At 34.1% G+C, this 25,012-nt stretch overlaps 2 protein-coding genes across 3 annotated transcripts in view; both read right to left on the minus strand.

Moving 5' to 3' along the window:
- The window catches only part of LOC140449846 (ATP-binding cassette sub-family C member 4-like), a 94,572-nt gene extending 88,899 nt beyond the window's left edge, over positions 1-5,673 (minus strand). For both annotated transcript variants that reach the window (XM_072543214.1, XM_072543213.1), the window contains exon 1: positions 5,333-5,673. In XM_072543214.1, coding sequence (XP_072399315.1) covers positions 5,333-5,409 — 77 coding nt within the window. In that variant the 5' untranslated portion in view covers positions 5,410-5,673. The remainder of the gene's footprint in view (positions 1-5,332) is intronic.
- A 5,020-nt stretch (positions 5,674-10,693) lies between these two features.
- Positions 10,694-25,012, minus strand: part of LOC140449850 (probable multidrug resistance-associated protein lethal(2)03659) — a 162,645-nt gene continuing 148,326 nt past the window's right edge. The window contains exons 10-13 of the mRNA XM_072543219.1: positions 16,782-17,249; positions 14,870-15,185; positions 12,292-12,460; positions 10,694-10,872 (exon numbers count right to left, since the gene is read on the minus strand). Coding sequence (XP_072399320.1) covers positions 10,849-10,872; positions 12,292-12,460; positions 14,870-15,185; positions 16,782-17,249 — 977 coding nt within the window. The 3' untranslated portion in view covers positions 10,694-10,848. The remainder of the gene's footprint in view (positions 10,873-12,291; positions 12,461-14,869; positions 15,186-16,781; positions 17,250-25,012) is intronic.

Here is a 25,012-nt window from a genome sequence, read left to right on the forward strand (position 1 = left end):
TTTGTGAGAATTGTACAAATATTTATGGGGGTGGGAAGTTTAGTTTTAGCTAATTCGGCATACAAGTCAAAGTGTGGGTTTTGATTTAAGTGACATTCTAATAAAATATGGTTTAAGCCTCCCACTTGGCCACATTCGCAATAAGGATCATCTTTGACTCCAATTCTGAATAGATGAAGAGGGGATGAGCAATGGCCCGTTCTCATACGGATGATTGTAGTTAAATGTCTCCTACTGATATATGCGAATTTATTGAACCATGGTAGTGTGTGGATTCGTTTATTAATTTTGGCATAGAATGAATTGCTTGTGCCATATCCTTCGTACCATTCAGCTGCCCAATTAGACCAAATCTCTCTTTTCAAGTTGGGTGTGAAATTTGAAAACTCTAGCTTGATATTCATGGGAATATTCAGGGAACGACCTATATTGGCAAGTTGGTCGGCCTTGTAGTTTCCAGTGATACCAGTGTGTCCTGGGATCCATGCTAGTAAGATTTTGATATTATTGTTCCTTGCTAGGATAATTCCTCTTTTCGTTAAATACGATATATGTTCTGTATCTTTAGAAAACCCTGTTTTTTTAATTTTTTGTAGTGCACTTTTGGAGTCAGAAAAGATAATGGCTTCTGTGATATTTTGTTCCCATATAATTTGGACTGCATGATTGATCGCAGTAACCTCTGCTGTACATATTTGGGTATGATTGGGTAGTTTAGATGAAAATGAATAGTTTATATCTGGGGAAAAAACACCAAATCCCGCATTTCCCATTGTGTCCGTTGAGCCATCTGTAAAGAATTTTTTGTATGAATGGAATTTTTTAACTAAGTTCACAAAATTCATAAGATTGAATTCATTTTTTGTAATATTTTCATTCAGAATTCCTAATGGTTGAAGTTGTAGTTCCAAGTCATATTCATGGCAAGGAAGAAGTTTACTGGAATATAGGTTCTGCAAATAAGGTTGGATTTTTCTGATAGTTGCTATCAATATGGGTTTTTCCTTATTTCTCCAGTATTTATTGTCCATATTACAAAGTGCTTCTAATTCAATGATTGATTGAATGACAGGGTTGTTTTTAATGCTTAGGTTTTTTAGCAAAAATTTTGTGGTGAGCCATTCTCTTCTGTATTTTAATGGCAGTTCTCCAGACTCTGATAACAAGGCTTGGATTGGAGTTGACTTCATGCATCCTGTGATAATCCGAATACTTTGGTAGTGCATCTGATCTAGTTTCTTCAATATATATTTAGGGCACGTAGATAGGAATTGACCCCCATAGTTTAAATGACTTAGGATAAGTGCTTCATGGATCAGTTTTAATATTTTTGGGTCACTGCCCCACCATGTTCCACACAAGGCACGCATTACATTCAGTGCTTTACCTATTTTGACTTCCAGCTGGTTAATGTGTGCTTTCCATTTAAGGTTCTTCTGTAAAACCATTCCTAGGTATTTAATTTTATCTACCCACTCTATATGCTGACTCTTATAACTGATATTTCCAGGCATTATTTTGGTATTACCCCTTGTAAACAAGATAGCTTTAGATTTGCCCACAGAGATGTTCAAATTATGATTGTCCAGCCAGGCTTCAAGATTGACTAAATATTTGTTTAATTTTGATATCATATTTTTAACATTCACTCCCTTGATTAGAATTACAAAATCGTCAGCATACTGTATGACTTTAGCATTTTTGGGGAACACTTCGTGTATTGAGTAGGTATATATGTTAAATAGCATTGGACTTAATGGTGATCCTTGTGTGAGTCCAGTGCTAGTGGTATTTGGGCCATGTACTAACCCAGAGTTATCTTTGACAAACAGTTCTCTGCATTTTAAAAAGTCATATATGAGGTTAGCTAAATCATGTGGTATATCCAAATGTATTAATGTAGAGTACAGTTTGTCAATATTAACATTATCATATGCTGAATGGATATCCAAGAATATTCCTATTGTACATTCATTATTACTAAATGATTTTTGGATTTCAGATGTCAAAAAGGATAGACATTCTAAACATCCTTTACCCCTTCTAAAACCTAGCTGCAATGGTCTGAGGATTCCCTTATTTTCTATACGCCATTCCAACCTATTTTTGATCATTGATTCTAAAACTTTACCTACACAAGAGGTGAGGGCAATAGGCCTATAGTTAGTTGCAATGAGTTTATCTTTCATAGGTTTTAGGATTGGAATTATTAATGACTGTTTCCATTCAATCGGAATGGTCCCTGTACTTAAGCATTTGTTAAAAATTTGTAATAATAGTAATGATCCTGAATGAGGTAGATTTCTAATCATAGAGTATGAAATTAAGTCAAGTCCCGTAGCAGATTCCTTTTTAGAATTGATTATGAATTTGTATTCATTAAAGGTAAAAGGGGAACTTGTATTGCTAGTTTGTATACTTTGTTGATGTAAATGTATACTGGGAGGAGCCAAGGAATTCAGTATCTCTTGTGCCATATTAGGATCAGGAAGGGAGTTAATTGGGCTATTACCATATCCAGCTATTTTCCTAACTTTATCCCATATTGTCTTGATTGGCGAGTTTCTATTAAGACCTTCTGCAAATTTCCTAAAATTATTCTTTCTTTTTTCTTTAAGGAATCTTCTAGCTATAGCACATTTGTTTTTTACTATTAAATAATTTTGTAAGTTGGGTGTTGATTGGAATTGCTTTGTTGCCTTAATTCTGTCTTTAATGACTTCAGCGCAAGATTCGTCCCACCATGGGATATGATACTGTTTATTAACATTTGATTTGTACAATGGGATGGACAACTGTGCAGCTTCATTTATTAGATCTGCAAATGATCGGTAGTTCTCCCCTGGAAATGATGTAAATGATAACTCTAATACTGAGGTATATTGGTTCCAATTAGCTTTTTTGAAGTTTCTGTTATTCCTTGGTGGCATGTGGATGGTAATGTTTTGGACACCAATTTTGCACATTGTGGGTAGGTGATCACTACATCCTAGGTCAGGAATTATTTGCCATGATGATCTGGTAGCAATATTCTTAGATGTTATTGTTAGATCCACAGCTGATGATCTTTTTGGAGGTGGTGCTATTCTGGTATATGAACCATCATTTAAAAAAACTAGTTCCAGCTCATCTAATGTTTGGAAGATGTTTCTCCCATTGGAATTATTACAAGGGCTACCCCAAGCCTCATGCTTGGCGTTCAGGTCTCCCATTATTATTACTGGTTTGTTGATTTCCTGGATCAGTTTTATCCATTTTTGTTTAGATATGGTATTTGCATTAGGGAAATAGGCATTAAGTAGGTTAATTTGGAATTTAGGTAGGAAGATTGCTTGCAGTTGAGAGTTGTTATTAAATTTATTACATACAGATATTTCATAAAATTCTACTTCATTCCTAATAAGGATGGCTATACCACCATATGAATCATCTCTATCATCTCTAATTACTTGATAGCCCTTGCATCTGATTATATGGTTATTATTTAACCATGTTTCATTTAGCAATAATATGTCAGGATTGTATTCTTTGATAATTATTTTTAAGTTATCTACATTAGCATTATATGATCTCATATTCCATTGTATTATAGTCAAAGGAGTGAAAGCTTTATTTTTTATTTTTATTTTGGGCTTAGTATTCTGAAGCATCAGATACTGTCCCATCTTCCATTAACTCATAGGTTATGTTATTTGTTGAGCTGCTTTTAATTGTTTTATATTGTGATACATTAGATGAGTTAGGGTATAAGTTTCTTAGCAAGTTGTTTACAAAAGATAGTACCATCTCTTTATGTTGTGGTGGTAGTAATGACATTGCATGGGAGATTCCATGTTCAGTTTCCTTATTTGCACTGTATCCTTTTGATGTTGATGGCATTGATTGAGAATTTGTTGCCCAGTTCAATCTTCCCTCCGGATTAATTAATTGAGCACTATGTTGTTTTTTGTCATATCCTGTCATGTTTGGTTTCCTTCTTTTGGTGGGTTGAGATTTGACGATTTGGTTATATTTTGGTATACTTGTGTCATTCTTTATGGCTTCTATTCTTCTTTCTGTGATATCTATTATATTATTAGGCTTGGATTCTGTATGCAAGACAGGAAAATTCTCTTTGTTCAAAGAGTATTCCCTGTTTTCATTTTTCGGTATTTGCATGTTTGCTTCATAATATGAGATGTTAGAGAAAGACATTAGGGCTTTTATTTCTTTTTGCCTTTGGAATTCTTTACATTTTTTATCTTTAGAGATATGATCATGATTTTTACAGTGTATGCAGTATGTTTCACAATTCGAGGCTTCCCCGTGTTGGTTTTTCCCACAGTTCTGGCACTTTGGGTTCCCTCTACATTGATTATTACTGTGACCATATAACAGGCAGTTTCCACACATTAGGACTGGGCTGACATATGGAATAACCCTCATGGGTAATCCATACACAAGCACCTCCCTGGGCAGTGCTTTTCCTGTAAATGTTACGCATATGGTGGTTGTTGGTACATAGTTTTGTTCTTTTCCCTCTTCGATAATTCTCCTATTTAGTCTTTTTATGTCAATTACTTTACAGGATACTAATTTTGTTTCGATTGCATTTTTAATTTCTACTTCAGATATTTCTTTACATATGTTCCTTATTATACCCTTACATGTGACATTGTGATTTGGGATAAAGACATCATATTGTAAACTTTCCCATCTCTTATCATTCACAAATAGATTTGCCGATTTAAAATCTTTAAAAACAACACCTAACCGGTTTTTCCCTTTACGGTTAAATTTAATAATTTGCTGTAGGTTTAGGTTAAATATTGTTTTAGCAATACTTAAGATGTGAAAATTCCCTATATTTTTGTCTTTTCCCTGTACATATACTTCGAAAGGACCGGAATCATATATATTATATTGGTTATTAATTTTTTTTTCACTTAAATCAGGCGGGGGGTCAGGAGGTTTATCAGGATCGAGGTTAGTGTTAGTGGTCTCCATTTTCGGCTGGAGGAACCGTGTCGTGTATTTTATTACTATTAAGTATGTATGCGGTAGGATCGGGTTACAAACAAAGGATTATTAGTAATAGCCTTATTATCTATATATATATATCAAAGGAGAAACTTTGAAATGCGTCTATACACTTTGACAGTTGTTTTAACGTTTCCTTGAAATTTCCTAATTCTCAAATCGGCGGCATTCGTCTGATTTATGCGTTTGGATAACGAGCATAAAACGCCAAAATTTTCCTTATATGCTTACTATAACTTTACACTTATATACCTGTAACGTCAATTGACAATGACAAGTGCAAAATCTATGAAAGTCAAAAGTAGTTACTTACAGAAAAAATAATTTGGACAAGGGGTTGGCCTCTTCAACAGGATTTCTATTTTTCATAATCTTGTGTCGTCTATCCATTGTTAGAAAAAAAATTGTTTCAAATTTTCATTTAGATGCAAAGAAAATTAGTATTTCTAATAATTATATTTTCAGCGGCTTGCCACTCGCATTGCAACCATACTGTAAATACCCAAATACTTAACTGAAGCGAAACAGATCAGATGTGAGATATGTAATATTTGAATAAAACTCAATACCACCATATGATTCTTAACATCTGTCAGAATGTTGTCAACTTTTTTGTATTTCAGCATATCAAAGACAATGCTAAAAAGTTATAAAATCTACAAAATCCTCTCTAAAGAGGATTGTATTAAAAAAATTATAAGACATTAATTAAGAAATATTACTCGTATCACCTTATAGTTACTTGGTGACTTTCAGTTTCGAGTTTCTCTGTATAAGTAAGTTTGTTTTCTCAACTTCTTTTATTAATGTCTCGACATACATATTTTCTTTACTGTCTTCGGTACTTAATATTATTATACTTATTATACGATCATTATCTGTAGCATTTTAACTTTTTTAACTTGTACAAATTTATGTGTTCTACATCTCATCTTTCTTCGAAAAACTGGATATGTTTGCTATAATAATTAAAATAAAATATAAATTTAGGGCTGACACCCTTCTTTTTCTTCTTCTTTTTATGTAGACATAATTCTGTCTATTTTTCAATGTGGCTCCAGTAAGTAGTTGTTCCATCGTTTCGTGGTCTTCCTACTGATCGTCTTCCTATTGAGGAATCATCTTTTGCCATCTTTACTACTCTATTTGTTGTCATTCGGCATATATGATCGTTGTGTTGGCGCCGCTCTCTTTGGTGTGAAGTATTTCAGGATTATTCTTATTTTACATAATACTAGGCTATGGTCGCTATGTACATCTGCTGAGTTAAGGCATTTTAGCATTGCTTGATATCCCTCCGATTATATGCGTCCTTTTCTATCAGAGATTGTTTTGCTCGACTTTTAATTAAGTTGAAAATATTTTTGAAGAACCAAGAAGAAAACGAAAAAAAGGAAAAGCGTGTGGACCTGATAACCTCCCAGTAGATATAGAATTCGCATTTAATAATGCACTATCAAATTCTCTTTATGATGCAGCATCATCAAAAGGGATATCCTCTACCGTATGTAATTGGATCAAAGCAATGTAACCGACCTGCAAGGAGAGGAGATTCTAGCCAAGACAACTAAGGGGTATACACAGGGGGGAGTGCTTTCTCCCCTCTTGTGATCACTCCTGGTGGATGATTTGTTTTAGCTCCTTGGTGCACAGGGGGTAGAAGTACAGGCCTATACAGATAATCTAGGAATTATGGTAAGAGGAAAATATGGAAATGTTCTATCTAGCACACTCCAAAGAACATTAAATATCCTTACTAGATGGTGCGACAGCAAAACCTCTCTGCCAATCCTAGTAAAATAGTAGTAGTCAGTTTCACAAGGAGACGGTGCCTATATACTATCTAGATGTCCACTCTGTATGGACAAACTGTAAAAAAGACGAATGAGGTCAAATATCTAGGAGTAATAACTTCTATGCATATTATCCACAGCCATTCCTTTCCCGTTCCTCCTAAATACCTTATAAATACCTTATTGTTTCTGACACATTTCATCTCTGTTAGGCTTTCCACTTTGTTTTTCTCTAAGTATAATTCTACCAGTTCGCCCCTAAATATCTTTGTATGTTGTTGTTTCCAGGTTTTTAATTTCTACAAATTTATAACTAATATAGTTACAAATTTTTAATTTTTTAGCATTGGAACTTTTGGAATTTGTCCGAAGACCTGAAGATGGACAGGAAATTTTAGTGTTAAATTGTAAGTCTAATACTTATTTCTACAACCCTTTTTTTGTGTTACCTTTGTTAATTCTTTTGTATGTAATATATAATCTGTTAAACTTTTAGCATTTTTTCTCCTGCTATAAACGTGTACTGATCTTCTATTCGTTGGTTTCAATAGGTGTTTCCAATCTTTAGATCATTCCTTCTGCAGAATTCTTATTTTATTACTGCTTATGGTATCCTCTACATATTTTCCCAAACCATTCTCCGATTATTTTTTAAACGCACAATCTAGCTTTTTAATCACCTATCCCCTGTGGGAGTTTTTTGTCAGTTCTTCTATCAGGCGCGTCACCCTGCGAATGGAGGATGCTCTCTGGGTATTCTTAGAACCGATACCCAGAGGGTAGCAGGGTTACCTGCGGTGGAACAAAAACTGACACCTGGCAGTAGGTATAAAATGCACACCCATGAAAATGGAGTATATTAATTTATGTTTAGCAGCAACAGCTATTGCTAATGATATGGGCATTAAGATCAGAACACGACGGGGTACCAACATCGGATGGACCGTTAACAGAATAGCATCCTGGAAAAAACACCTACTATTTTTATTATTATTGCTTCGTATTCGTATTCTTCTCTAGCTTCATTTAGTTTTTTTTGTAATCGATAGTAAAATTGTATTACTTCGTATTCTGCTGTTCCTTCTATATTTGTACCTATTTTATAAAATTTATAGCGTTTATTACAACAGTTTTTTTTAATTAAAACCTCTCTCTCTCTAGCTTTACAACTCTTCGTGGGTCCTCGCTGCCCTTAGGACTCTCCTATGTTTTGTTAAAATATACCTTCTCGCCAATTGTGTAGCATTTTATTTTTCTAGAATTTAAAATTTTGGTAATCATTGCATATATACATTACATATACATTAATACATTCTTATATTGTTTTTATTACATACTTCAGTTCCCTTGCCATTAGTTGTGTCTGGGTGTGATTATGTAAAACGCCACAACCCACAAACACCCATAATTTGAGCTCAATCCTAAGTTTGTTGTCGCAATGGCCGCTGATATCCATTTAATAGTTTAATCAGTTTCTTAATAAGAAACCAAAGTATGGGGTAGAACTTGTGGATTTTCTAAACGGCTATTACCTTGACAGCAACAACTCTAACTTTAATTATTTTTTTGCCATTTCATCTAAATAGGATATAAATAAGGCTCTTTCTTTTAATGATAAGGTTTTTTTCAATCCCCGGCTAATTACTAAGCCGGCATTCTTCAATTGTTTCGTACCGGTTTATATTTCCCTACTTCTACTAATAAGAAGAAGAGAAAGAGTAGAGGGTGATGTACCCTCATTTTTTTGTCGAGTATTGAGCGCCTACCTTTTTTTTTACTTCATTAGGTAAGGAATCTGTAAACAGATGCCGTAGTAAGGCCGAAGTAAACATTTCTGACAGTGCTGGGTTCCTAAAACTAAAAACCCCTTCAGAATCACGTCGACCAGCTTGGCTCTGAGTCAGACCAACCTGCTCTCCGTAACTCCGGTGTGGCCGGGACGAGCTAAACCATTTCATACTAAAGCATCGGATTGGGATTGTCCGTTAGAACATAACTTCTCGCCGATTCTCAGTCGCTCGTTATTACACATCGGCTTTTGTCCCTCACACTCATGCACCCACCACGTCTGCCTCTGTATCAACAGATTTTCTTCTTCGCTTTCTTCCTACGAATACATAAATACCTTCCGACCGTCAATATTTCAATTTCATTGTGGCCCTGCCTCCAAAAGGACTGACTATCTACGGCGGCCTTGTGGACTATCACAGGTTGCATTTCTCTACATGTGTTAGCACTAGAAAGGAGAAATCTCCATGAAAGAATAAAGCATTTGACAACACCCAAAAAAAAAAGAAAAAAGAGAAAGATCAATGGAAAGATGGCAAGAAGAGTGGAACAACACGGAAGATGTTGCCCAGTGGACTAAGGTGCTGATCCCGAGCCTAAGGGACTGGCTGGACTGTGGTCACGGCCACTAGATTACTTCCTGACGTAAGGACTCACAGAACTTAAGTGTTTAAGGGCGTATCTTCATAGGTTCAGAAAGACAGATACAGACAAATGGCCATACTGCGAATACTGCAACACTGTTACTCATGAAATGTAATAGATGGACAGTGAAGAGAAACAGAATCTATGGAGAAATAGGTATGAACCCTTTAACTGTGAGAGAAATAATCGTGAAGATGACGGGAAGTAAGGAGGGATGGAATAGTGTACGCAATTATATCCGAGCAGTCAAAAAAAAAATAAAGAAGGACCAATGACAAAGATAAGATTTAGATAAGAGAGGAGAGTGCTGCAAAAATGTAGTCAGCCTTACAGCGGCAATCCCACTTTCGGGGCACGGTACGCTGCTCACAAGTAGGAGAGGGTGGTTTTAGTTAGTAGGCAGGACAAGAGGAAGGCATCCATTTGCAGGACCTCCTTCTAGGGAGAAATGGGCTCAGATGTACTCACATGAATCCAACACACGTCAGCCATCCCTAGTGATGAGTTAACCTGGTACGGTTTTTAGAAATTTCCACCATCAGCAAAGACAAAAAAAAATAGAAGTACGAGCCCCTAGATTTTCCAAGGATCCGGAAACAGAACGTTTTTACCAAGGGACCGCAGATGAATTTTAAAAAACGCTGAAAAAGGTTGTAGATGTAATTGCAAAGGTGGAGTTTATATATAATAGGTGGAAAATATTTATTATATATTGCAAGCGGCAATAGAAAAATTCGGCCATCGACTTTTTCCTCACTTCAGATCTCTTAACGATTTTGAACCTTCCAAAGAATAATAAAAACTGTTGAAAACTGTGCAGGCATAGGCTACATGATGTTAAAATTTTTTTCACATCTAATTTTTTATGTAAAACAGATTTGTAAATTTCTATGTTTTTATTTCTTTCGCTATAAAGGAAATAATAAATATAATAGATTCATTAAGTAAATAAAATTAATACAAAATCAGGTATGCTATCATAAGCCCACGCAACCACGTCCTCCTGGTCTGGGACTATGTATTTCAGGTTTTCTTGTAAGTCTTCATTTCAAACCAGTTAGCGTCTAATTATTATTTTTTACTTCTTTTAAGAATTTCTTGAGTTTTAGGTTTCTCTCTAGTATCCTGCTGGAACTGAGTGCCTTTCGCATGTGGTGCCCTTCCATTCTTAGTTCCAGTTTTTAATATCTACCCAAAAACTAGTATTAAGGCACTAGTATTTCATTTTTTCTCGTACATATATATCTAATTAGCTAATTTTTAGCTTTCTTTGTTCAAAGTTTGACTATTATATACATCTTTCTTTCTCCCCCTTTGTCCATTATGTATATTCATTTACATGCTTCAGCTGCAACTAAGTTGGCTTTATTTTTTAGCTTTACTACCAATTTTTTTTTGTAGTTTTCTTTTTGGTTGTTATACGTTTTGCCAAGAATAAAACAAAAATAAAAAGGAAATAGTTTTATTTTTAAATACTTAATAGTTAGATCTACCTAATAATAAATTGGCAAGTAACAAAAATTATAACTGGTCTAAATACTGTTCTTGAAAAGTATGAAAAGATCACAGCAATCTTAAAATTAATTTCCATGAGATAAAATTCTTAAACTCTTTTCTTCTCGTAACTCTGAAACAAAAAAAAAACTAATTAAAAGGATAAACGCGAAATTTTTATACAATATTTGGTAAAAACTTATTAATGTATTGTCGTTATGTCATAATAGGACAATAACTCACTTAACCATTGCTTTAGACAGCAAAAAAGAAAATGAATACTTTCTTCTGCTCCCTGTATTTAGATAAGAGCAGAATGTAATTTTTTATTGTAGTCTGAAATACTATTTCTTTTGTTGAATAAAATATTTATTTAAATACTAAATTTAGATAGACAAAAACAATTCGATATCTTCTCCTAGCCCCTTTACTATTCCTGTTTTAATTCCTTTCACCTTCATCTCTTCAGTTTGTTGGTGCTCTTTACTCTTTCTTTCTTAAATTATTGTATTTGTTAAATTGTTTTGTCTGTCTGTCTGTTTCTCTGTTTTCATAAAAGTTATCTGTGTAGTAATCTTTACACATTTTTAAGATCTATATTTTTTTATTTTCAGCGCATTTCTCTTATCGCCTTTACTTATTTCCTCTTGTCTCAATTCATAGATATTATAGTACACCAGATCTTATACTCTGTAATTTGCTAGGATTGCTGTAATTAGATAGGATATTTTGTATCTCGATGAATGACTCATTTTTTTTAATTGTCAATAATTCAAAATGTTTTATACAACTTCACATCTACGGTTTTAGTTCATTTGATCCATGTAGTTATAAAATACCATAAAATGACGTTTAACTGACGTCATTTTATATTTTTATAAATTTTTTTATAATAAATCGAGAACGACTGAATTGATTTGGCTAATTTTGGTTTTGAAATATTTATTTAAAGTCTTAAGAAGGTTTAATAGGTGAGAAAATATGATGAAATTATAAGGAAAACAGGAGAAGCAATCGTTTCATTTTCCCATACAAACAGTTACATTATACTCTTATACAAAATGTTTTATACTATCTACTGTTACAGTGGTAGTTCATTTAAACATAAAGTGACGTTTAAGAAGTTCACGTCTATTTAGTTTTTCCGATTCGCTTAAACTCGAGAAAATATGATGAAATTCTAAGGAAAAGAGTAAAAGCAGTTTTATTTTCCCATACAAACAGTTCTGTTTGTCTATGGCATAGACTCTTTGTCATTAGACTTATTTAATCTAATTTTTCTTCTTACTTATACTGAGTTTTGGTTTGAGGAAACGCTTTTTATTACTTTTAAATACTCCCTCCTCTTCTTAATACCATCAACTTCGTGTAGTCAACTTTTATATTTATGAAAAAAATACCACTTTATGTAAATGTCTAAATTCATTCATCTATTGACCTCATATTTTTGATAATATTTCAAGCCTCATTAGATTTTAGTGCCTTCAAAGCACTTTTTCTATGACACTTAATAAAGGAAAAATAATGATTGATATTAAGTAACTATTCTTACCTCTTTGGCTATGTTTTCTAAATTTTTTGCGGTAGAAGGTCCAGTTGCGTCGACCAAATTATGAAGCACACCATGCACGTTTTGTAAAAGAAGATACGGATGATTAAATTCCTCCACTCTGCCGGAATTCATAACCAATATTTTGTCCGAATCCATTACAGTGTGCAGCCTTAAAAATAAAAAACAAACGGTATTAATATATAAATCTTTATGACCGTTTCTCGATACATTTTGGTTAATTTCTGTATTCCAAATAGATTTTCATTTCCTAAAGACTATTCTTGGTCATAGTATATATGATTTTAAAAGTAGCTCATTAATACAAAAGAAGAAAACAACGTTTCCATATGAATTTGAATTGAAAAAGACGGTTAGTACAAGAATAATGTGTAAATTATACAAAATACAACATGAAGAACCACCTGAAGCAGCTTTTCATACCAGCCCAATTGAAAACCTACAATTTTTAACAGGATGAACCACCTTTAAATTTAGAAAAATCTGCCTTACGTTATCTTATGTTTCAAGCTTTCAAACAATAAAATCACATCACATTCTTTATCATTTCATTAGGCTGGTATGAAAAACAATCAAATCGCATCCCTTTCTTTATCATATAATTGGGGAGCGTTTCAAAGAAACTTATTAAAAATAGTGGGACAGATCCTCTATTCTACGAGAGAATTTAAAGAACTATCATCTCATAGTATCCAATTTCCAAAATTCCGATGCGTCAACTAAAGCTCCACCTCCAACTGGACCATAGCCCCTATACACTGTGATGTAACTCTCACTAAATACAACAAATTTGAAACCTTTCATGTAATAATAAACCAAATGCTCCGTTTCCTTTCCAACTTTTCTGTTTTTCGCGCGTTTTCCAATTGACGCGCGCTAGTGTTCAACGAATATTGCGGAAGGACTTGAACTTTCTCCCCTATAAAATTCAGCTTTGTCAATTTTTGAAGCAGAACGACCATTTAAAATGGAAAACTTTTGCTGATACCATGATGAACAACTTTTGGAATGAAGGTGGTATCGAAAACATTATTTTTAGTGATGAAGCCCATTACCATCTTAATGGATATGTGAATAGGCACAATTGTCGATATTGGGCACGGCAAAAACATCAACCATAATTACACTCCAAAAAAGTGACCGTATGGTGTGCCATCTCCGCCTGGGGCATAATTGGGCCGTACTTTTTTAAAAATGGTGCAGGATGTACGGTTAGTGTAAAGAGCGCTCGCTACTCCACCACGATTCATAATTTTTTACGCCGATTCTTGCTACAGCTCCCTGGATATGGTGTCAACAGAACGTGGTTTCAACAAGATAGTGCCACGGCAGATACTGCAGCAATGTCGATCAACGCAGTTACAGAACTGATCAGTTTCCACCACGATCCCCAGACCTGGCCCCCTTAAATTTTTTTCTATGGGGGTACGTAAAGAGTATCGTATCCACCGATCCAGTACCAGAAACGATCCAGCAACTGAAAGACCGCATTACCAATGCTATACGTGACATACCCATTCAGATATGCCAGCTAGTTTTCCGCAGCTTGCGCTCTAGACTAACAGCCTGCTACGAAGAAGACGGCCAGCATTTAAACGATGTTTTGTTTCAGAAATAAATCCGCATTTTTTACACAATATGGTAGATTGTCCTAAATACATCAATGAAATACACAAAAACTCAATTTTTATCAATATATCACAAGTTTTAGGAGCTAATTGCAATTTTAAAAAACTTATGTAACTATCTAAAGGACATTAATATCCTTTACAAATTATAAATTAGTCTAATCACAGATCTTTGTTGAAGATGAAGCAAAAATATGTATATCTAGCATCAACAATTTTGTTCACTTTGTTGGGACCATATGATACAGCCAATAGAAAGCACACGAAATGCATAATTATCTTTCATACGACATATTCATTCATTGGCAAAAGGATCGCAAAATAGAGGAAGAGAGACTAGTGAAATTGAGCCGAAATCACGTGTCCATCTTGAATTCCAGGAAATTTTGAATTCGATTATTGGTGGCTCGTTAAGAAAATGTTTCCTTGCTTAGTCACTTTACATTGTAACAATAGAATATTATATTTCTGGTTATAATAATGAAAATAATACATATACATTAGATTTAGTTTATAAAATAAGTTTTCATTTTCATAACGAAGAAAAAAATCAAACGGATTCTGATTTGGTTCGGTCACGGGGAAATAATGGATCAAACCCGACTGGTAAAGAGAATAATGGAAATGAGAAAATCAACGAATAGAAGAAGAGGCAGACCAAATATAAAACTATAGAAGGGAAATAGGAAAAACAGTAGAGGAGATGAAGGAATTAGCAAAGAATAGAACGAAGTGGAAAAATGTATAAATGATAAACCAAAATCACACTTTGGCACCTTGAAGGGTATGGGGAGCGGAATAAGATTATTGGATTATTGGACATTATTATGGCGAGAGCGAGAAATGAAAATTTCTCTGAAATAAACAAACAAAAATAAGTAGAAACTTACTTTGTTTTGAAACTACTTAATTTCTTAAAAGTATCTATTTACCTATGGGCAATTGTCAGCACCGTACAATCCGCAAACTTATCCCTTATGGTTTTCTGAATCAAAGAATCGGTGTGTGGATCCACATTCGCGGTAGCTTCGTCCATGACCAAAATCTTATTATTTCTAATAAGAGCTCTAGCAAGACAAACTAATTGTCTCTGGCCGACACTGAAGTTGTTTCCTCCTTCTGTGACTTCTGTATTGAGACCTGCTGGGAGTTCAGATATTACATCTTTCAGTTCAACTTGATCTAAGGCGTTCCATAATACATCATCGCTGTAGTTTTCGAATGGGTCCAAGTTTTCACGCATTTTACCTAAAAGGGTAATAATTATTAATAACAAATTAGCTACTCGTGTCACAGAACACAATGATTTAATGTTAGTTTGACACCACTACTGCTATATTGGCTTAAAATATTCGTTGTATTATCTATTTTCCCTTGTATTATAGTGTCTTTTATCCGCTTTAAATTTTTTTGTCTTTTTTTCGCTCTTTTATCTGGTGGTATTTGAATAAATTTCTTGTTTGGATCTTAAGTAATGTCACTTATATACCTACTAGAATATTTGCCATCTCTCTCTCCTGTCGTTTCCCCATTACTAAGGATCGTCATTTCATCCAATACTTCAAACCTGTCCAAAACCCGGGTGTTAATGCTATTAAACATCTTTGGTATCAGCAGAACACAATGATTTAATGTTATTTTGACACCACTACTGCTATATTGGCTTAAAATATTCGTTGTATTATCTATTTTCCCTTGTATTATAGTGTCTTTTATCCGCTTTAAATTTTTTTGTCTTGTTTTCGCTTTTTTATCTGGTGGTATTTGAATAAATTTCTTGTTTGGATCTTAAGTAATGTCACTTATATACCTACTAGAATATTTGCCATCTCTCTCTCCTGTCGTTTCCCCATTACTAAGGATCGTCATTTCATCCAATACTTCAAACCTGTCCAAAACCCGGGTGTTAATGCTATTAAACATCTTTGGTATCAGCAGAACACAATGATTTAATGTTATTTTGACACCAGTACTGCTATATTGGCTTAAAATATTCGTTGTATTACCTATTTTCCCTTGTATTATAGTGTCTTTTATCCGCTTTAGATTTTTTTGTCTTGTTTTCGCTCTTTTATCTTGTGGTATTTGAATAAATTTCTTGTTTAGATCTTAAGTAATGTCACTTATATACCTACTAGAATATTTGCCATCTCTCTCTCCTATCGTTTCCCCATTACTAAGGATCGTCATTTCATCCAATACTTCTAACCTGTCCAAAACCCGGGTGTTAATGCTATTAAACATCTTTGGTATCAGCATAAGTGGTTACCAGTTAAAACACATGAAATAAATCTTTATCCACACGTGAAAAACTCTCATTGAGATATAGACAACGTTTTCTCAAAAAGATGGGCAGAATATTCTGATTTAACACTTTCGCTAAGGAGATTTTTTGATAGCATAATATGCAATATGCAGATAACACCAAATAGCGTGGTCTGTACAGGCCGAGAACCAGAAAGCCGCCAAATGGTGGCTTCCGCAGCGAAAGTGTTATTGCTAATTCGGATTAAAAGTATCATTAGGAATCGATATGACATTTAAAGTGATACTCCTATTTTTTGACTATTTCTACATTACTACCTTAAACGGTTTGAACAGCAGCAGGTCATTTAAGTAAAATTTCTGAAGATGCTCAAAAAGATATACCACCGATCGATAGAAGAAACATATGAAAATTTAAATAATCCTTGAGAGAGAATACAAGAATGTCTCTAAGGTGGCTACACATTTTTCATTCTTCTATTGCACTGGATTCTTTTGACCACTTTAAGAATAATTATTAATTCGAAAAAAGAAATATATATTAGAGAAATTTTGGATATAAAATAAAAAAGCTCTTACCTGAGAAAAGAACTGGTTCTTGTGGTATGATCGAAATATTCGTCCTAACCAAATCCAACGGTATTTGCGTCGTATCTACACCATCAATAACAACAGTTCCTTCAAGTGGATATAGTTGAAACAGAGCAGTTATGGTTGACGATTTACCAGCGCCAGTCCTTCCAACTATGCCAATCTTCTCTTTGGGCTGTACTGTAAAGTTCAGTCCCTTAAGTACAGGCGGATCCTCTGGACTGTATCGTAAACTAACGTCTTTGAATTCAACCAGACCCTTCTCCGGCCATGGCTGGGGAATATTTTTAGGCTCTTTTCGTTCGGGTTCTGTTTCTAAACGGGTGTATTCCAGAATTCTTTCTACTGACGTCATGTTGTTTTCTAGTTCGGTCCATTGTCGCATTCCCCACTGGAGTGAGCCCATTAAACCTAGGTACTGAGTGATGACTAAACCTAAGTCACCTCCATGGATTGCTAAAATTAAAAATATATGTTAGATTAGGTTATCAGCAAAATAATACAAATATGTGTATTTTAAAATTTTCTATATAAAAGGAAAAAGACAGTTAAGATTTGATTTCACGTATATTCACAGACGCTCTGGACGTGAAAATAAATCTTTCCTGTCTTGAGAAGCAACTCTAACATGGCTTCGTATGGACGCAAATAGTGACATCTGATAATAAATCCGTAAACTAATTTTTCGAAACCAAATTCAGATTTATGCTTTAATCTGTGCATTCTAAGAATTGCAAGGCAAAACAGACGTTGAGAAAGATGTTATTAGAGACATGGGGACTCTAAAATTGCAATTCTTAGAAGGCACAGATTAAAGCATAAATCTGAATTTGGTTTCGAAAAATTAGTTTACGGATTTTCTATATAACTGGATTTAGATTACCACTGTTAAAAAAAGCAGGGACAGAAAGGTCCATCAGTTTGGGTAACTTCCTGACTAAGATGATTTGGTTGTTTCAGGGCATGCCTTTACAGGTTCGGAAATGTAGAAAATGACAAATGCCTATATACTGTGAAATGTCTGCCAAACACAGATACACTCTTTGTTGTTCTATGATAGATGGATAGCCTGCTTGAGAAAGATTTGAAGCAGGATAAAATAACTAACGGAACTAAATAAGATGTTACCGTCGCCGAATCGCCGGATTCAGAGTTATGTGAAGACAACGCTAGAGAGAGAAAATACGGGGAAAAAAGCTACCTGAAGGGAGACACGGTGTCCAGAAGTTAGAAAGAGGTAATTAGGAGATAAGTAAGAGGTAAGTGCAGAGTTGGTTTAGCTACTTTTCTCTACATAATAGTCACAGAAGAAGTATACATATTATATAATAACATATAATTAAAGGCTATGCTTTCAAATAGAGCAGGTTCCTTTTGGTATATAAGCAATATTACAAACGATGTGTTTCGTCGAATTCTTGTCACTTCTGTAAATGATTAAACAAAAAATACCGAAAATCTAATATCGAAAATGTCTAAATATCGAAAATGTCGAAATCTACAAATAGTTTTGTCTCACTAATTATTATCTGTCTGATAATTATTTCTAAAATGATCCAAAATAATTTGATCACTGCTTTTCCTATCTTGTACAGGAATTACAGTAAAATATTGTTATCGGTATTTTTTGTCAGTTTTTTTTTATTTAGCATCCAATGTCTTTCGATTTCCTCCTATGAATACCATATCCATTACTGAAGATTGGTTGCCATAGAGGCAATGTTTGCCTACGGTTCTTTCTAGCGAATATCTATCCTGGTCCGATCTTTTACATCTACTTTAAGTAACATTGTCTTCCTCCTGGACTCCATATTTTTTTCATGTGGAGTACAATAAGCGACCTGTAAAACACACAAAACTCATAGAAACCCTAACACAACATGGTATAGGCCATTACACTGGAGCACTTATTAAAAAACTATATTGGGATCAAATGGCGTCGATCAAAATAGACAATCGTCTGACAGCAGAATTGCCAATAAAAAGGGGAGTTCGTCAGGGCTGTGTACTTTCTCCACTGTTATTCAATATATATTCCGAAAAGGTCTTTCAAAATGCCCTCGAAAATATTGAAGAAGGAATAAAAATCAACGGAGAATACGTAAACAACTTAAGATACGCAGACGACACCGTCATTATTGCGGACAGTGCTGAGGGTTTACAACGACTTTTGAATGTCATAACCAGAGAGGGAGATAGCTTGGGACTAAATATAAACACAAATAAAACAAAGGTCATGGCTGTTACACGTGCACCAAATATCGACATTAATATTTGTATCTATAACAAACATATAGAACCAGTACAAAGATTCCAGTATCTTGGTTGCTGGATAACAAACGATCTTGACTACGAGGTCGAAATACGTGCTCGTATAGAAGATGCTTGGTCCGAATTTCAACGAAAGAAAAAATTCCTAATAAACTCTACGTTATCGTTGGATATCCGATACCAATTTGTAAAAACGTTTATTTATTCCATGTTGCTATACGGAGTGGAAACATGGACTCTCGGAATTACAAGTATGAGGCGTATAGAAGCCTTTGAGATGTGGGTTTTTTGAAGGATGCTGAAGATCTCTTGGACAGAGCACGTGACCAACAACGAGGTGCTAAGAAGAATGGGTACTGAGAGGGAACTCCTAAATATTGTAAAAAACAGAAAAACGAGTTATCTAGGACATATTTACAGAGAAGAAAAATACAACTTCCTACGACTTATAATGGAAAGGAAAGTGGAAGAAGGAAGAAGAGGTCCAGGAAGATGAAAATGCTCCTGGTTGAAGAATGTAAGAGACTGGACAGGCATGGAGACACATTCGATACTAAGACCAGCTCAAGATAGAGAGCAATCTGCTGTAGTTATAGCCAACCTTCAGTAATGGAGAAGGCACCTTAAGAAGAAGGAGTACAATGTGTATGATGTTTGGCAAGTTCCGATCGAATCTGGCGCTACGATTTTTGTTTCCTCTATTCTCAGGATAAGTCAGTTAAGACTATCAGTGTAGTCTAGTTTGTGTTTCTATAGTTTTGTTTTGTTTGTAGTGTTTTTAACATTTTTGATCGTTAAGTCGACTTACATTACGTAATTTTCATGCTATGCAAGAGATATGCAAGATAGGTTATGCAACTGCGCATGCTCACGCGATATTTTCAAGCAATATCTGTGCTAGACGAAAAATTTGAACGTGGTCTATTTTTCGTGCTATTTTGATGCAATTTATCATTTTCATTCATATTGCCAACATAACAAAATTAATAGTTTAGAATAAAACTTAACCTTATTGTGTAAGCGTAGATATTATTTATTGGATATAATAATTTGTGATTTATATTTGAATACATTTAATGCTGGACTGAAATATCCAAATGAAATATCTAAAGGTAATATTTTGATATATTTCTTCCTGTTCTTCCTGTTCACAAGAGTGAAAGTGGTATCCCAAAATTGCACAAAAATAGCTCTGATGTAAACAGATCAGGCTAGGCAAGAGATATGCCATGTAAGACGGACTTGCATAGCATGAGACTTTCACGGCTCGACGTAAAGCTATCTTTATAATGGCAATGTAAGTTGATACAAAATATGTTTTTGAAGATGAGTAAACTTGGGAATACTTTTTTAAGCATATTAAGAATAAACCTGTGTATCTTATTTGTAATAAGGCTGTAGCCGCATTCCAATAATTCTACCTCATTAGACATTTCATCACAAAAATAACAACAATAACTATTTAAAAAAATTGATTGCGATATTTATTAAAAACTTTGTTCGAATCCATAAATTTATTAAATCAATAAATGTATATAATAATCTTTTCATGATTTGACTCACCCGTCTACTATTTGTTGAACTATACAACATAATAATACAACTTTTTGGGTAACGAACTAAGACATGTGTACAATATTTTATTGATAGGATTATATGGCAAGCAATATTTTATTTGAAAGTTATGGCAAGCAATATTTAGTCCATTCATAGTTTATGTCGAGCTGTGTAAAAATGACGACCGTTCAATGTTCAATAGTGATTGTATATAAAAAACTGTATTAATTATATATGTCGAACAGGTCAATGCATCTATGCATGTATCGATACAATTCATTTGTTTCTTTATTGACACTTTTCAAAAATATGACGTCTTGGATTTAAATGAAAACATATGTCATGTGATAGGTATATCATTTGAAAGTTCTTATGTTACTCAGTATATTACTAGAAAAAAAGAACAGGATAATTCTCCATTTATAGTCAGTTTAAGATTTTGTTCACAATTCAATGGTTCCTATTTTGAAACAACTACAGAGAATGACACAAAACTTTAAAAAATACTGAGCGACACAATATTTTTTAAAGAACGTATCACACACTAAATCGTTTTTTAAGACAAATGACGATGACGCCATATTTTTGACCTATATATATAGAAAACACGCAGAGTATGGGTCATTTGGGCATGGAAAAATTTTGTATCTCAATAGCATTGTAAACTCATTCCACTCTAATCACACATTAAGACAGACATGTCGAAATTGTACATTACTGTCTGTCATAGTTCAATTGTTATCCGCTAGTCGACGAAAGTACTTCGCCATTTTTAATCCAAATTAATTTACCAATTATTATCCGATAGAACATGTCTTCTGGGATATGCTTAGGAGGCAAATACGACCCCAACCGAACCGGCCCAACAACTTGAAGGATTTGGGCGACTTCTGAATGGGACGATTTCTTAGAAAATAAAATCATGTGTTTAAATATAATTTTTTTTCTAGGCTTTTCGGTTCGAGTCAGTTATCATTATGGTTACCATCAAATTTACATTCTAGGAAGATTTTCGTTAAACTTAATGACACGATCAGATTCTTGTGATATTGATATTGGGGTTCTTCAGGGTTCAATATTGGGGTTATTAATTTTCCTATGCTATGTTAACGATATGCAGTTCATATAACATATTTATCTATGCAGATGACATAACTATTGCTACATCTGCTTAAAGTGTCGAGGAATTAACTGTTTAACTAAATGTTATATCAGAAGTTTTACAGCGTGGTGTAAAAAAATGGTTTAATTGTTAATGCCGGATAGTCCTGGTAGCTAAGGCCAAACAATACGTTAAAATCCCATTGTCCCTTCCTATTATTTGCCAGATAAATATTTCTGTTCTTTTCATTTTGCTTTCTGAAATTCGATAAGTAAATTGAACTCTTCGAGTATTTGCCATGAAATCCGAAGACTATCCAATTATTACGAATGTTCATATTTTTTTCGATGCGATTATGCGATTCCATTCGCAATTTCGAATGATTGCCACTAAAATGTAAATATAATTTCTTCGTATTCTTCGTCTAGCCATTCACGTCCACATCTGAACATAAGCCTCTTCAAGTCTTCCTTTCCATTGTTTTTTATTGTACGCTACTTGTAGCCAATTTTTCCCGGCAGTCCTTTTCAGATTATTTGTCCATCTCATAGGAGGTCTGCCTCTGGGTCTTTTGTGTTGGTATGGTCTCCAGGTTAAAATTGATCTGTGCCATTTGTTTAGATCGCTCCTAGCTACATGTCCAGCGTATTCCCATTTCAACTTTAATGATTTTTGCACCACATCGGTGACTTTGGTTTTCTGTCTTATCCATGTGTTTGTTTTCTTGTCCTTAAGTGATATACCTAGCATTGCTCTTTCCATCGCGTGTTGAGTGACTCTAAGTATATTCATATTCTTTTTTGTGATTGTCCATGTTTGTGCCGCATAAGTTAATATCGGAATAATGCATGCATCAAAAACTTTAGATATAAGATGTAATTGAATTTGTTGATTTCTGAGTATATAGTTCAGTTTACCGAATGCTGCCCAAGCTAACTTTCTTCTTCTTTTTATTTCTTCAGTTTGAATTCCCCTATTTAGTATTATTTTTTGTCCTAAGTATATATATTCTTCAACTTTTTCTATAACGTTATCGTTAATTATTGTCACGGTGTCTTCGGAGTGCACGACTTTTGTTTTGTTTAAATTCATTTTCAGTCCTATTTTAGAAGATTCGGTATGTAGTTCTAAAAGCATGGTTTGCATTTCTTGTAGGTCAGTAGCTATCAGGATTATGTCATCTGCAAATCGTAGATTAGCCCTTTTCTTGTCCACCACTTTACTCAAAAACCATATTAGATAATTAAAATATTTTTTCGGAATATTATTAGTATTACGTATGAGATTGTCAAGATATACTTTTGGTACAAAAATTCACTTCCGGTTTTGAGATGACTGGAAGTTAAAATTTACTTTAAGTTTTAGACCCCACAATGTATATATGGATCGAAAGGTCTCGTCGAGACGAATCTAAATATGTACTTCCGGTTGCGATTCGACACCGGAGTGACCCGAAACGCGCATAAAACGTCAAGATACAGCAAATCTGACACCGGATTCGTGATCAGCTTGCAAAATTAACTGCTAAATGATATCCATGTCGACATTTGATGAACTAAAAATTGCATTCCGGTTTTGAGGTCGAATTCCGGTTTCGTTTTTATTAGTCAAATCAATAGAGAATTCAACGTAGAGTTCAAAAATGTAAGTTCACGAAATTATCATTTATAGTTTTTGAGTTATTGATAAAAATATTTTTACTTCCGGTCATTGTATATATTGTATATTTTTCTCGCAAAATAAAAATTTCATTTAAAAAACTCGATGTCGAGTTGGTCCGCTAGTTGATGTTTATTCCCTTATATTTCCAATTTAGGTTTTTAAAAACGTCCTCCAAAACTAAGGTGAACAGTTTGGGTGATAAAGTATCTCCCTGTTTGACTCCCCTGTTTAATGGTACAGGATTCGTGTGTTCATTTTCATTTAGGTAGCATGTAGCTGTAGCTTGATTCATAGTTTCTTTTATTAAGTTAATATATCTGCTGTCTATTCTACAATTTTGCATTGCGTTTATTACGGCCGTGTGTTCTATGGTATCGAAAGCTTTTTCGTAGTCTACAAATGCTAGGAAAACTGGAAACTTGTATTCGTTACATGTTTCTATTAATATTTTTGTGGTTAACAGGTGATCGGAAGTTGAATAGCCTTTTCTAAAACCTGCCTGTTCATATGGTTGGTATTCGTCTAATTTCCTTGTTAGTCGAGTAGTTATGACTTTGGTGAGTATTTTAAACAGGTGTGACAGTAGGCTGATGGGTCTGTAGTTTTCCAATTTTCGACTATCACCTTTCTTGTGTAATAAGATTACTTTAGAGTTGTTCCAGCTCTTAGGGACTTTGCCCCGATGTAAACAACTGTCCACAAGCTTAGTTACAATGCAATTAGTTCCTTATCTCCTTCTAATATCATATCTGTGGTAATACTATCTTCTCCTGCAGCTTTATTTCTCTTCATGTTTTCCAATGCTGTAGTTACCTCTGAAATTGTTACTTTTGGCATTATTTCTGATCCAACATTTTTTATTAATTTCCGTGCTGGTCTCATCTCATCATCTTCTGTAAAGTTCTGTGTAAAATTCTTCTATTCGTGTCAGTATGTTTTCTCTAGTTGTGATTTCATTTTCGTCTTTTCCCATTAATGATATCATCTGACGTCGTCCTAGTGTCGGTCTGAGGCATTTCATACTATTATTTTTTTCAATAGTTGTTGTTATTAATTTTTCGTTTTCTTTTCTTTTTTGTTGTCTGATTCCTTTTCTAATCTGCCTATTAAGTTCTCTATATTCGTCGGTTGTTAGATTTATTTAAGATCTTCCTTCTTTTTATTTGTTGTAATATTTCTTTGTCTAATTCATTGTATGTTGTTTTTGGTTTTTTCAGTTGCAGAAGGCTTTTATTCACTGTTTCGATAATAAGGTTATTCAAATCATCAATATCATTGGAGTTTATCTGCTGCATGCTAACTTGATTTAATGCATGCACTATATTTTTATTAAATTCACTATTTTTGATTTCTTCAGATGTCCATTTGTATCTCTTTTCATGTATTCTTTTTCTTTCTAGTTTTTTGTTAATTATTCACTGTGTGAGGCTTTGTTTTACCAAGAATCCCACTCCCGTGTATTCGCCACCTTTATGCATAAAATGTGTGCCATTTTTTAGTATTATATACTCATCACTTTTCTTCTGGTCTAGCATATACCAAGGATATCCCATTTTATATCCTTTAGTTCACTTTCTATTTCTGGGGATCTATTGTCGTCCGACAGTGTTCGAATATTGTAGGAGCA

Source organism: Diabrotica undecimpunctata, chromosome 9 (assembly GCF_040954645.1).
Source record: "Diabrotica undecimpunctata isolate CICGRU chromosome 9, icDiaUnde3, whole genome shotgun sequence".
Classification (NCBI taxonomy): Eukaryota; Metazoa; Arthropoda; class Insecta; order Coleoptera; family Chrysomelidae; genus Diabrotica; species Diabrotica undecimpunctata.